This window comes from Elgaria multicarinata, chromosome 9 (assembly GCF_023053635.1).
Source record: "Elgaria multicarinata webbii isolate HBS135686 ecotype San Diego chromosome 9, rElgMul1.1.pri, whole genome shotgun sequence".
In the NCBI taxonomy this organism is placed as follows: Eukaryota; Metazoa; Chordata; class Lepidosauria; order Squamata; family Anguidae; genus Elgaria; species Elgaria multicarinata.
This window is the reverse complement of record NC_086179.1, coordinates 2,311,279-2,324,617: the sequence shown is the minus strand read 5'-3', so window position 1 is coordinate 2,324,617 and position 13,339 is coordinate 2,311,279. Positions and strand designations below refer to the sequence as shown.

The following is a 13,339-nucleotide window of genomic DNA, read 5'->3' as shown; positions in this document are numbered from 1 at the left end:
GAACAAGTTACAAATAACTGCTCTCAATACATCTCTTTGGGGGAACCCCACTTCTTCACACACCCGTTGCGAGAACTGCCCATTCCTACTCTCTGCTGATACGTTAGGCAGCCTTCCTCAACCTGGGGCGCTCCAGATGTGTTGGACTACAACTCCCAGAATGCCCCAGCCTGGGGCATTCTGGGAGATGCAGTCCAACACATCTGGAGCGCCCCAGGTTGAGGAAGGCTGCGTTAAGAGATTCTGTCCTCTTATAAGTCATTGCAAATGCTGTAATAATGTGTCTTTATTGGGTGGTAATTTTGCTGGTCATCCCTGTAAGCTGCACGAAGCAAAACTGAGTCCTCCTTTATAAACAGATCATATTTTATTGATTTCAAGTTAATGGTCTTGTGAGTTTGGATGAATTTCATAAACATTTGAAAAGCCTTGCAGAAACGGTCTGTGCAACCCTGGCGTGAGGGGGGTGGGTACGGGCCGCTCCCTGCTCCCCTGTGTGCGCAATCCCCTTTAAGGCTGGAAAGAACGGCAAAGCGTTGCACTGGAAGTGAAACTGGTTCTGAGCATCACCAAGACAGTTGGCCGGGGCAGTACTTGTCTATGAGGCTTTGGTAGTACGGCTTGAGCTCTTGTGGATCGGGCAGGTCTTCGCTCTTGGTGTACAGGTCAAATTTGCTGCAGAAGAGGAACAGAGAGGGGGAGGTTACTGTCAGTTGCCCTCTGGTGCTATGAGACCACATCAGAATGGCCTCAGGATGATCAGGGGTCTGGAAACAAAGCCCTCTGAAGAGAGACTGAAAGAACTGGGCATTATTAGCCCTCAGAAGACAGGGGGCGACATGATAGCACTCTTCAAAGACATAGAATCCTAGAATAGCAGAGTTGGAAGGGGCCTACAAGGCCATCGAGTCCAACCCCCTGCTCAATGCAGGAATCCACCCTAAAGCATCCCTGACAGATGGTTGTCCAGCTGCCTCTTGAAGGCCTCTAGGGTGGGAGAGCCCACATCCTCCCTAGGTAACTGATTCCATTGTCGTACTGCTCTAACAGGAAATTTTTCCTGATGTCCAGCTGAAATCTGGCTTCCTTTAACTTCAGCCTAGGTCATGGGTTCCATTGTCGTACTGCTCTAACAGTTGGGATGTATTTCCTGATGTCCAGCCATAACTTGAGCCCATTATTCCGTGTCCTGCGCTCTGGGAGGATCGAGAAGAGATCCTGGCTCTCCTCTGTGTGACAACCTTTTAAGTATTTGAAGAGTGCTCTCATGTCTCACCTCAATCTTCTCTTCTCCAGGCTAAACCTTCCCAGTTCTTTCAGTCTCTCTTCAGAGGGCTTTATTTCCAGACCCCTGATCATCCTGGTTGCCCTCCTCTGAACACGCTCCAGCTTGTCTGCGTCCTTCTTGAAGTGTGGAGCCCAGAACTGGACGCAGTACTCTAGAGGAGGCCTAACCAGTGCCAATAGAGAGGAACCAGGACCTCACGTGATTTGGAAGCTATACTTCTATTGATGCAGCCCAAAATAGCATTTGCCTTTCTTGCAGCCATATCGCACTGTTGTGATGGGTTGATGAAGGGTTGTCACACAGAGGAGGGCCAGGATCTCTTCTTGATCCTCCCAGAGTGCAGGACACAGAATAACGGGCTCAAGTTATGGCTGGACATCAGGAAATACATCCCAACTGTTAGAGCAGTACGACAATGGAACCCATGACCTAGGGAGGTGGTGGGCTCTCTTTCCTGTCGAGGCGCTTGGGGCTGCTTACTTGAACTCCTTGACCCAGGGAAGCATCTGGAGATCCTCTTCATCGCAGAGGTGCATGTAATCCCCTCCCGTGTGCCAGGGGTAGAAGGAGTGGAATCGGATCATGTAGAAAGCCTGCAAGGAGACAAATTGGCAGTTGCGATGCGGTGCCTCCATCATTGGCAAGGGAGTGTTGCTATTGCTGCTTCTGCTGAGGCCTTCTGGGTTCTGCACTGAATTCACCCAGCCTAGCTACCATCTGCTGGCTCCATAATCCAAATCACTGCCTTGGATTAAGACCAAAGCCATAAAAGGGAAACTACACATGAGTGGGTGGGACAGGGTTTTTAATGCAATAATATCCTTTTCAACCCCTTGGCTTTTTATGGCCTGCCTTCAAAAGGTGGAGGAAAATCAACCCGTTTACCCCCCCTCCCCTGCTTTTGAGCGTGGAAGCATGTTAAGAAGGAATTAATTGCTGATAAGCAATCTTAGCTTCAAAAACATCATGCACAACTACATCTTTTGAGCCATCCTGGTGGCCAAGCTAGAGGGATTAACCTGGAGTAATTGCCACCCTGATGTTGGCGCTTTCAATCTCTAGCATGTCAAAATCTCCTGTTTAAGCATCCATTGGATCTTGGGGGGGGGGGTGTCTTTTCTACTGACTTTCAGTCCACTCCAGTTTCATAGTCTGTTTTAAGAACGTTTGCTCAGGTAGGATTAGCTGCTCAAATCTGTGGGTTCATCACATCACTGCTGATTTGAGTTGATACTTCAGATACTTGAAAGGTTGTCACACAGAGGAGGGCCAGGATCTCTTCTCAATCCTCCCAGAGTGCAGGACACGGAATAACGGGCTCAAGTTACAGGAAGCCAGATTCCAGCTGGACATCAGGAAAAACTTCCTGACTGTTAGAGCAGTACGACAATGGAATCAGTTACCTAGGGAGGTGGTGGGCTCTCCCACACTAGAGGCCTTCAAGAGGCAGCTGGACAGCCATCTGTCAGGGATGCTTTAGGGTGGATTCCTGCATTGAGCAGGGGGTTGGACTCGATGGCCTTAGAGGCCCCTTCCAACTCTACTATCCTGTGCTTCTATGAGTGAAGACACCATCACGAATCTAACAGCTTGGGGAGAACTTTCATGCAGTTGGGTGTCCATTCTGATGCAATGATTTTCTAGTTAGCTTATGTGTTCACTTGCAATACATATGGAAGTCATTAGTCTTGGCAAATGACCAAGAGCCTATTATTATTAATTACCCACCTCTCCCTCTGGATCGAGGTGGGGTACAACATGGAATACAAAATATAAAATACATAAAACTTATTAAAACATATTAAAAACTAATACATTATTAAAATAACAGACAGACAGACATCTTAATATTCGACTGGGTAGGCCTGCCGGAAGAGATCAGTATTGCTTTTTTATATTCAGAAAGACCATTGAGTTGGCGGATCTCCTCCGGCAGGCCATTCCACAGTCAGAGCAGCAGAAGAGAAGGTCCTCTGGGTAATATCTGTCAACCTAGTTTTGGATGGCTGAAGGAAGCTCTTCCCAGAGGACCTGAGTGTGTGGGGCGGATTGTACGGGAGAAAGCCATCCCGCAGGTAGCTGGACCCAAACCATGTAGGGCTTTAATGGTAATAACCAACCCGTTATACTTCACTCGGAAACTAATTGGCAGCCAGTGAAGAGATTTTAAAACTGGTGTGATGTGGTCCCCCCTAGGTGTACTGGTGACCAACCTGGCTGCCATATTTTGCACTAGTTGAAGTTTCCAGACTAGGCACAAAGGTAGCCCTATGTAGAGCGCATTGCAGAAGTTGAGCTTCGAAGTTACCAGCGATGCACGACCGCCTTTGGGTCTTCCAACTCTAGGAAGGGGCATTGTGTGGTGCAGCAAAGGGACATGTGTCTGTGTCTTCCTGCTTAGCGCTTCCTTTCATCTTCTAGTAGTTGTGCATCAACGACTTAGTTTATGCGGAAGACGGAAGGGAAGCCGTGCAGGGCCGCTTCATGTCCAGCTGCATGCATTTACATGTACTGGAAATCGAAATACGTCTCTCTGTCCAGCGTGTCTCGGAGATTTAACCCTGCCACAGGGAGCTGAAATCTGAAGAAAGCCAGTGCCTGTACCTAAAAGTCTGAAAATCTCCCCAAGAGATAAAATAGCGGCTGTGTTTTCTGGGTTCTTGCCAGGCAGGACCAGTGCCAAGGCTAGGCATGGCCGGGCCCCTGCCAAGGGCCCCCAGTTCCCAGCAGGGGCCCAGAGACAAGAGGGTCCTGGAGTTGCTCCCCCTCTGCCCCATTGCAGCCCCACTCGTTCACCTGCCTCCTGCTCCAGTCCAGGCAACGGTGCTGGGGAGAAGGATTTGCTCAAGCTGCAGTGTTTACTTACCTCCTGAGGTAGGGTGAATTTATTGTGCTTCATCACCTTGTACATGTACTCTGGAGGGGCAAGAAAAAGGAAGAAGAGCGGATGGTGAGTGATGATCAATGCTGTCACTCAAGATGTCGGCATCTTGACTCCCCACCACAAGAGCCCCTTTAGAACTTACCCCCTGAGCTCCCCCCCTCCCCACGCACCATTTACCCTGGTTTGCAGAACCCAGGTGTTGACAAGGCAGAAACTGGATTCTGGATGGGGCTGGGGGAGGATTAGTCAGCACAAGTTTTAAGGTTCTGTATTCAAAGAATCATAGAAAAGCAGAATTGGAAGGGGCCTACAAGGCCATCGAGTCCAACCCCCTGCTCATTTCAGGAATGCACCCTAAAGCATCCCTGACAGATGGCTGTCCAGCTGCCTCTTAAAGGCCTCTAGTGTGGGAGAGCCCACGACCTCCCTAGGGAACTGGTCCCATTGTCGTACTGCTCTAACAGGAAGTTTTTCCTGATGTCCAGCCGGAATCTGGCTTCCTTTAACTTGAGCCCGTTATTCCATGTCCTGCACTCTGGGAGGATCGAGTATTGAAGGTATTTGAGGAGTGCTATCATATCTCCCCGCCCCCATCTTCTCTTCTCCAGGCTCAACATGCCCAAGAGAAAATGTCAGTGTCTCCCCTCCATCTTCTCTTCTCCAGGCTCAACAGGCCCAGTTCTTTCAGTCTCTCTTCATAGGGCTTTGTTTCCAGACCCCTGATCATCCTGTTGCCCTCCTCTGAACATGCTCCAGCTTGTTCACCAGCTGACTTTTCTTCAGTACTTTTCCTAACATTCTGTGCCTGTCCTTTCATTGGCCCAGTTCTCCAAGAGCTCATAGGAGTAAGCATCACTACATGTGCAGACACACACTGTATTACATGGACATGCACACTGTGGGGCATATGCATTAACCTCCCCTTAGAATCCTAGAATAGTAGAGTTGGAAGGGGCTTCTAAAGCCATCCTGTCTAACCCCCTGCTCAGTCCAGGAATCTACCTCAAATCATCTCTGACAGACGGCTGTCCAGCTGCCTCTTGAATGCCTCATCCCTCTCCATTCTCCCTTCCCGATCCATCCAAAGCTCGAGCTTTGAAGTTTTTCGAAGTTTCAAAATTTTCTGAACATCTAACACTGCTCAAGCTTCAGTTTAAAGCAAAAATGAACAAATTGGTCTGGTAGATCTCGATTAATAAGACTTACACTACCGTATTCTTATATAAAATTATGGGCAGTACTGAAATGAATCTTGACTTCAGCAAAGCTTTTGACAAAGTGCCCCATGATATTCTGATTAACAAACTAGCTAAAAGTGGGCTAGATGTAACAACTATTAGGTGGATCCACAGTTGGCTACAGAATCGGACTCAAAGAGTACTTATCAATGGAACCTTCTCAAACTGGGGAGAGGCAACGAGTGGGGTACCACAGGGATCAGTCCTGGGCCCAGCGCTCTTCAACATTTTTATTAATGATTTGGACGAGGAGGTGCAGGGAACGCTTATCAAATTTGCAGATGTCACAAAATTGGGTGGGATAGCTAATACCCTGGAAGACAGAAACAAACTTCAAAGTGATCTTGATAGGCTGGAGTGCTGGGCTGAAAACAACAGAATGAAATTTAATAGGGATAAATGCCAAGTTCTACATTTAGGAAACAGAAACCAAATGCACAGTTACAAGATGGGGGATACTTGGCTCAGCAATACTACAAACGAGATGGATAGTGGAATTGTTTTAGATCGCAAGCTGAATATGAGCCAACAGTGCGATATGGCTGCAAGAAAGGCCAATGCTATTTTGGGCTGCATTAATAGAAGTATAGCTTCCAAATCATGTGAGGTACTGGTTCCTCTCTATTCGGCCCTGGTTAGGCCTCATCTAGAGTACTGCGTGCAGTTCTGGGCTCCACAATTCAAGAAGGTGTTGCTACTTGACCGGCTGAAAATCCATTTTCCACCTGGCTCTTTTCTTAGCCTCTTTTGAAGCCTATGTGCAGCTTTCAATGGCATGTAGTGTCTTTATTCTTTTACACCTGTTAATTAATGAAGACACATGCCATTGAAAGCTGCACATAGGCTACAAGGGAGGCTAAGAAAATAGCCAGATGGAAAATGAATTTTTAGCCAGTTGAGTAGCAACACCCCAAAGCCAAGAGAAGCTAGAACAGGAATAACCCACTTGGTGCCTTTCAGAGGGTTTGGACTACAGCTCCCACCATCCCCAACCACCCTAGCCAATGGTCATGGATTATGGAAGTTGTAGCCCCATACATTGGAAGGGCCCCAGGATGCAGACAAGCTGGAGCGTGTTCAGAGGAGGGCAGCCAGGATGATCAGGGGTCTGGAAACAAAGCCCTATGAAGAGAGACTGAAAGAACTGGGCATGTTTAGCCTGGAGAAGAGAAGATTGAGGGGAGATATGATAGCACTCCTGAAACACTTAAAAGGTTGTCACACAGAGGAGGGCCAGGATCTCTTCTCCATCCTCCCAGAGTGCAGGACACGGAATAATGGGCTCAAGTTAAAGGAAGCCAGATTCCAGCTGGACATCAGGAAAAACTTCCTGACTGTTAGAGCAGTACGACAATGGAATCAGTGACCTAGGGAGGTTGTGGGCTCTCCCACACTAGAGGCCTTCAAGAGGCAGCTGGACAACCACCTGTCAGGGATGCTTTAGGGTGGATTCCTGCATTGAGCAGGGGTTGGACTCGATGGCCTTGTAGGCCCCTTCCAACTCTGCTATTCTATGATTCAATGAATATGGGGGAAATGGCTTTAGAGCACAATCCTATGCTGGATGAGGAACGCTGGAAGTTGTAAGACTTCTTTCTGTCTCAAAATGCATAGGATTGAGTCCTAAAGCAAAGGCCCTTGAGAAATTCATTCATTATAGTTCTGTACCATCCAATACCCAAAGCTCTCCGGACAGGTCACAGCATGATAAAACATAATATAAACTTTTAACATACAACCATTCAAAACAGTTTAAAACAATAAAAACCTACTACTAACTGATAAAAACAAACTGAATTGCTTGTCATATGCTGTCAAATGCCTGAAAATAAAGGGAAGTCTTAACCTGGCACCGAAAGGATGCCATCGTTGGTGCCAGATGGACCTCAGTGGGGAATCGTTCCCCAATCAGGGAGCCACCACTGAGAAAGCCACCCTCCAAGCCTTCCTTGGAGGATGTATTTGGAGGAGGCCTCAGGTGACGTTTGAAGTGTATCATAGAATCATAGAATCATAGAATAGCAGAGTTGGAAGGGGCCTACAAGGCCATCGAGTCCAACCCCCTGCTCAATGCAGGAATCCCCCCTAAAGCATCCCTGACAGATGGTTGTCCAGCTGCCTCTTGAATGCCTCTAGTGTGGGAGAGCCCACAACCTCCCTAGGTAGCTGATTCCACTGTCGCACTGCTCTAACAGTCAGGAAGTTTTTCCTGATGTCCAGCCGGAATCTGGATTCCTTTAACTTGAGCCCGTTATTCCGTGTCCTGCACTCTGGGAGAATCGAGAAGAGATCCTGGCCCTCCTCTGTGTGACAACCTTTTAAGTATTTGAAGAGTGCTATCATGTCTCCCCTCAATCTTCTCTTCTCCAGGCTAAACATGCCCAGTTCTTTCAGTCTCTCTTCATAGGGCTTTGTTTCTAGACCTCTGATCATCCTCGTTGCCCTCTTCTGAACACACTCCTGCTTGTCTGCGTCCTTCTTGAATTGTGGAGCCCAGAACTGGACGCAATACTCTAGATGAGGCCTAACCAGGGCCGAATAGAGAGGAACCAGTACCTCACGTGATTTGGAAGCTCTACTTCTATTAATGCAGCCCAAAATAGCATTTGCCTTTCTTGCAGCCATATCGCACTGTTGGCTCATATTCAGCTTGTGATCTACAACAATTCCAAGATCTTTCTCATTTGTAGTATTGCTGAGCCAAGTGTCCCCCATCTTGTAACTGTGCATTTGGTTTCTATTCCCTAAATGTAGAACTTGGCATTTATCCCTATTAAATTTCATTTAATAGGGTTCATACTGGGAGAGGCGCTCTGTCAGATATTGCTGTCCACAGCTGTGTAAAGCTTTAAATGTTCGCCCTGCCTTGTGGGTCCCTGGATGACAGCTGGTTGGGCACTGTGTGAACTGAGTGCTGGACTAGATGGTTCCTTGGTCTGATCCAGCAGAGCTCTTCTGATGTTCTTAAATGTCAAAACTAGCAACTTGAATTGCGCTGAGAAACATGCAGGCAGAAAGTGCAGTTGGAACAGAATCGGTCTTCCGCCCCCTGCTTTCCATCTGGCTCTGGCATGTTCTCATTTGTGGCACGGGAGGGGTTTTTGAATCTGCAATTCTGTAGACCGGTGGGTTTAGGAGCATTTGAAAATCCAGAGGCAAAGGACTGAGTTTAGCAAACTGTTTTACACCTAGCGGGGGTGTGTGCTTTTATCAAGCCTTAAATTCCCCATCAAATGAATCAAATCTGAAATGCTGGACTCAGGTTTGCAAATTCTTCGGAATTGTGGATTTGTGCAGCGTTTCCTTCTAGGACTCGCTAAGAGCTGGTGATGGGCAGGTGCAATACTGGAGTCTTACCGTCATGGCCCCATGACATCAGGACGTTCTGCAAGCCACAGTGGGGCTGGTAGATCCCGTACTCGGTGCTGAGGGGTCAAAGGAGAGCGTCTCAGGGCATGCGCCTGGCCGGATAAGCGCTGTCCTGACTGAGTCCAGTGGCGTTTGCAAGAGGGGTGGAAAACGGAGCCACCTGGGTCCTCTACGGACAAGACGGGAAAGAGCAGCAAAACATGGGAGGGCCAAAAATGTCGGGAACAGAGCAGGAATGTGGAGCCTTCTTCAGCCCCAAGGCCGAATGCCATTGTGGAGACCATCTTGGGGGGGATGCGTCCCAGTGGTGCCAAAGGCAAAAGGCCTGAGGCCAAAATACCAGCAACATATAACCTAAAGGTCACGATACCTGAGGAGAGACATGGCAGCCTTGTAGAGTGAAGAAAAATGGCACAAAAGCCAAACGGTCGGAGGTCAGGAGGGATTGGGGCACGGCCAGCTGGGGACCCCCCCCCCCGGCTGGATTTGGCCCCTGGGCCTGGCTCTCCGGACCCCAGGCCATTGTGGCTGCCAATGCTAGCCATGCCTGGGGCCAGTGTTTCTGAGGGGGAAGGTGACGTGGTCACGGGTGGTAGCCGCCCTCGGGAGCCAACTCTTTCTTTTGGAGCGGGCAGCACCAGGGCCAGCCAGGAGAGCGGCGATCCGAGCTTCTGCGTTTCAAGCAGAAGCCTCCCACTACGGCGGAACCCTCACCCGCCTCTTTTCCGAAACGACCCAAGGCCAAGCTTACTTGTACAAAGGGTTCTTCGTGTCAGGGTTGTCATGAAAAGTGGACTCCCGGAAGACCACCGAGTCCTGGACCTTGCAGCCCACTGGAAACGTGTCCCCCACCACAGCCCACTGTAGGGAGAGGGTACAAAGGAACGTAGGATAATGAACACCCGAGTTCAGGGGCCACCTGAAGTATGGGGCTACAACTTCCATAATCCATGACCATTGGCTAGGGTGGTTGGGGCTGGTGGGAGCTGTAGTCCAAACCCTCTGGAAGGCACCAAGCAGGTTATTCCTGTTCTAGCTTCTCTTGGCTTTGGGGTGTTGCTACTCGACCGGCTAAAAATCCATTTTCCATCTGGCTCTTTCCTTAGCCTCCCTTGTAGCCTAGGTGTGGCTTTCAATGGCATGTGTCTTCATTAATTAACAGGTGTAAAAGAATGAAGACACGACATGCCACTTCCAGAGGGTTTGGACTACAGCTCCCACCAGCCCCAACCACCCTGGCCAATGGTCATGGATTATGGGAGTTGTAGCCCCATACATTGGAAGGGCCCCAGGACACAGACAAGCTGGAGCGTGTTCAGAGGAGGGCAACCAGGATGATCAGGGGTCTGGAAACAAAGCCCTATGAGGAGAGACTGGAAGAACTGGGCATGTTGAGCCTGGAGAAGAGAAGATGGAGGGGAGACATGAGAGCACTCTTCAAGTACTTGAAAGGTTGTCACACAGAGGAGGGCCAGGTTCTCTTCTCGATCCTCCCAGAGTGCGGGACACGGAATAACGGGCTCAAGTGAAAGGAAGCCAGATTCCAGCTGGACATCAGGAAAAACTTCCTGACTGTTAGAGCAGTGCGACAATGGAATCAGCTACCTAGGGAGGTTGTGGGCTCTCCCACACTAGAGGCCTTCAAGAGGCAGCTGGAGAAGCATCTGTCAGGGATGCTTTAGGGTGGATTCCTGCACTGAGCAGGGGATGGACTTGTAGGCCCCTTCCAACTCTGCTATTCTTTGATTCTAGGCTACAAGGGAGGCTGGGCGGGCATGTCATCTCTCTCTAGAAATGGTGGGAACCCTTGGAGCCTGGCTAGGTTCCCCAAGGGTCTTTGTTATGCAGGGGGGGAGCATCTGTGTAGAACACCCTTTCCTGCCCAGTGATGTAGGGAGTGGGCCCTCAGCTGGGGGGTCCCGGGGGTGCCAATGTGCTTAAGGGTGATCTTGGAGGAGGTGGGACCGGTCACCCTTCTCCTCACCTGCGGCTCGCCAACCAGGGCCAAGATCTTCCCCATGTCGTGAAGCAGTCCGACCAGGTGGAACCAGTCTATCGCAAGAAGAGAGAGAGAGAGAGTTTCCTAGTGACCTTCCAACTATGAGTTTTGGGCACTGGGGAAATTCTATTTCCACCCCTCCCTGTTGTGCATCAACCTAGAGTCATTGCTAGGTGCAACCCATACATTCCATCGATTCGCAGTAGCAGGCCCTTCTCTGCATCACGGCTTGGGGAGCCAATGCCAGCCTGGTGTCCTCCAGATATGTTGGATTACAACTCCCATCATCCCCAGACAGCAGGGCCAAAGGGTGGGGTGATGGGGGAGTTGTAGTCCAGCACATCTGGAGGGAGCCAGGTTGGGCAAGACTAGAATAGGGCTACAGGGTCTTGCTTGGTATAAGGCAGTCTCCTCCCATCTCTGTACCTGCTCAGTGTTGCCTGTGATGCCAGGGCAGGAAGGGGGAGGTTCTCGTTGTTCCTCTTCCTGTTTTCTGTGTGGCTCCAAGCAGCTCTCAAGGCTCCTGCATCCAGACTGGAGAGGAGCCCTTCCCTTCCCTTCCCTTCCCAGGGAGTCTGTCCCCGCCACTGAGGGCAGGTGGAACCAGAGGCTGACCTTTGTCAGGATGCGCCTTCCGGATGCCCTCTGCTGTCTGATAGGCGTGATAGGAGTTGGGGAAGTCGACGTCCGGGTCTGACTCGTCCACCACGTTGTCGAGCAGGTCCAAGGCCTCCATGATGGTCATCCGGCGGAGGCTGCAGCCCCCGTACTCCTCGTTCTAGGGAGAGGGAACTGTGAGGCGGGCAGAGGGTTGTGGGAGTCCTCCGGGCATCATATTAGCGATCTTGAGAGCTGGGCCAGATCTTTAAGGTAAGAGGAGCCGGGCAGTTAAACCTGGCTGAATAGCGAGCCCGGCAGGGATAGATTTTGAGGGATCTTCATCATGAAGTATCAAGTGAGGGAGGGTGGACCAGGAGGCAGAGACTGGCCTACGGTGTACGTTTTTTGGCAACAACACTTTGAGAACTTATACCAAAATGCAGCGTTGGGGAGGCACGTGCCCGATTGCTGCCTCACGTGGGCTGGGCTGAGCCGTCCCTCGTGTCGCAGGCCCCCAGCTGTGGGAAAGGCAAGCTCCTCTTCCGGCAAACCCACCTTCTTGCGCACAAATTCCACCGTCTGGTTGGTGTGCATGAGCAGGTAGGTACGGTACACCCGGTCCGTCAGAGGCCCCTCCTGAAAAGACACCATTGAGAGGCATTTCCTTTGGGCTTGGCAGACTCGGCGGGTTTCTCCGGAAGAAATGGTTGCTCAGTGGGCCAGATCCAGCCCAGAGGAAAACCCTAGCCCAACGGTGCAGAACCTCTTGCAGCCGACGGGCTGAATGCAGTTTTGAGGACCCCCTTGGGGAGTGCATTCCAGTCGTGGGCAGGGCTGAAGGCAAAGCAGGCAGGGCGAAAATCCCAGCATGTTTTTGTTTAAAGGTCTTACTGCCAGTGACGAAGCCATAGTTAGGTGACGTATTTCAACCTTTTAGAAAACGGGGGCGGGGGATGTGCAAAGGCCAGGAAACCCCCAAATGGTCAGGAGGAAGGTCACCTGCAGGATCACCTTCCCCTGTACAATCCGCCCCGCACACTCAGGTCCTCTGGGAAGGATTTACTCCAGTCAGCCAAAACTAGGTTGACAGCTGTTACCCAGAGGACCTTTCCTTCTGCTGCCCCCAGACTGTTGAACGGCCAGCCGGAGGAGACTCATCAACTTAATAAGTTGAGGAGACTCGTCAACCACAATACCTGAAGGAACGCCTCTCCTGACGTGAATCTACCCGGTCACTACGTTCAACATCTAAGGTCCTCCTCCGGGTGCCTACTCCGAGAGAGGCTCGGAGTGTGGCAGCGAGGGACAGGGCCTTTTCGGTGGTGGCCCCCAGACTATGGAGTGATCTCCCTGACGAGGCTCACCTGGCGCCAACGCTGCTATCTTTCCGGCGCCAGGTTAAGACTTTCCTCTTTGCCCAGGCATATGGCGGCACATCCTAATTACCCACATGTTTAGTTTTTAATCAGTTTTTAATGCTTTATGTGTGTATGTTCTGTGTTTTAGAATTTTTAATTTTGTATACTTGTTTTTACCTCAATTTTAGAATTTCTGTAAACTGCCCAGAGAGCCCTGGCTATGGGAGCGGTATATAAGTGCAGTAAATAAATAAATAAATAAATAAATAGTTTTGAATTCAAGATGGCTATAATGACTGATCTCTTCCGGCAGGCCTACCCAGTCGAATTTTAAGATGTCTGGCTGTTATTTTAATATTGTATCATTTTTATATGTTTTTAATCAGTTTTATGTATTCTATGCTATTTGTATCTAGTGTTGTTCCCTGCCTCGATCCAGAGGGAGAGGCAGGAAATAAATAAATGTATTATTATTATCGTCGTCGTCACCGATGACCTTATAGGCCCCTTCCAACTCTACTATTCTATGATTCTATGATCACCTGGAAAACCAAGGTGGGCCAAATTTGGCCTCCAGACGGGCTGGATTCAGCCTGAGGTTCT

General features: G+C 49.8%; 1 protein-coding gene across 1 annotated transcript; it reads right to left on the bottom strand.

Annotated features, from left to right (window-relative positions):
* Positions 1-250: 250 nt before the first annotated feature.
* MIOX (myo-inositol oxygenase) lies at positions 251-12,603 on the bottom strand. The gene is made up of 8 exons (XM_063134504.1): positions 11,934-12,603; positions 11,394-11,556; positions 10,764-10,831; positions 9,531-9,640; positions 8,768-8,835; positions 4,155-4,204; positions 1,769-1,881; positions 251-675 (listed from the first exon to the last, which is right to left on the bottom strand). The coding sequence occupies exons 1-8, from the start codon at positions 12,027-12,029 to the stop codon at positions 567-569; spliced, it is 777 nt and encodes a 258-aa protein (XP_062990574.1). The 5' UTR covers positions 12,030-12,603; the 3' UTR covers positions 251-566.
* Between the last annotated feature and the right edge of the window lie 736 nt (positions 12,604-13,339).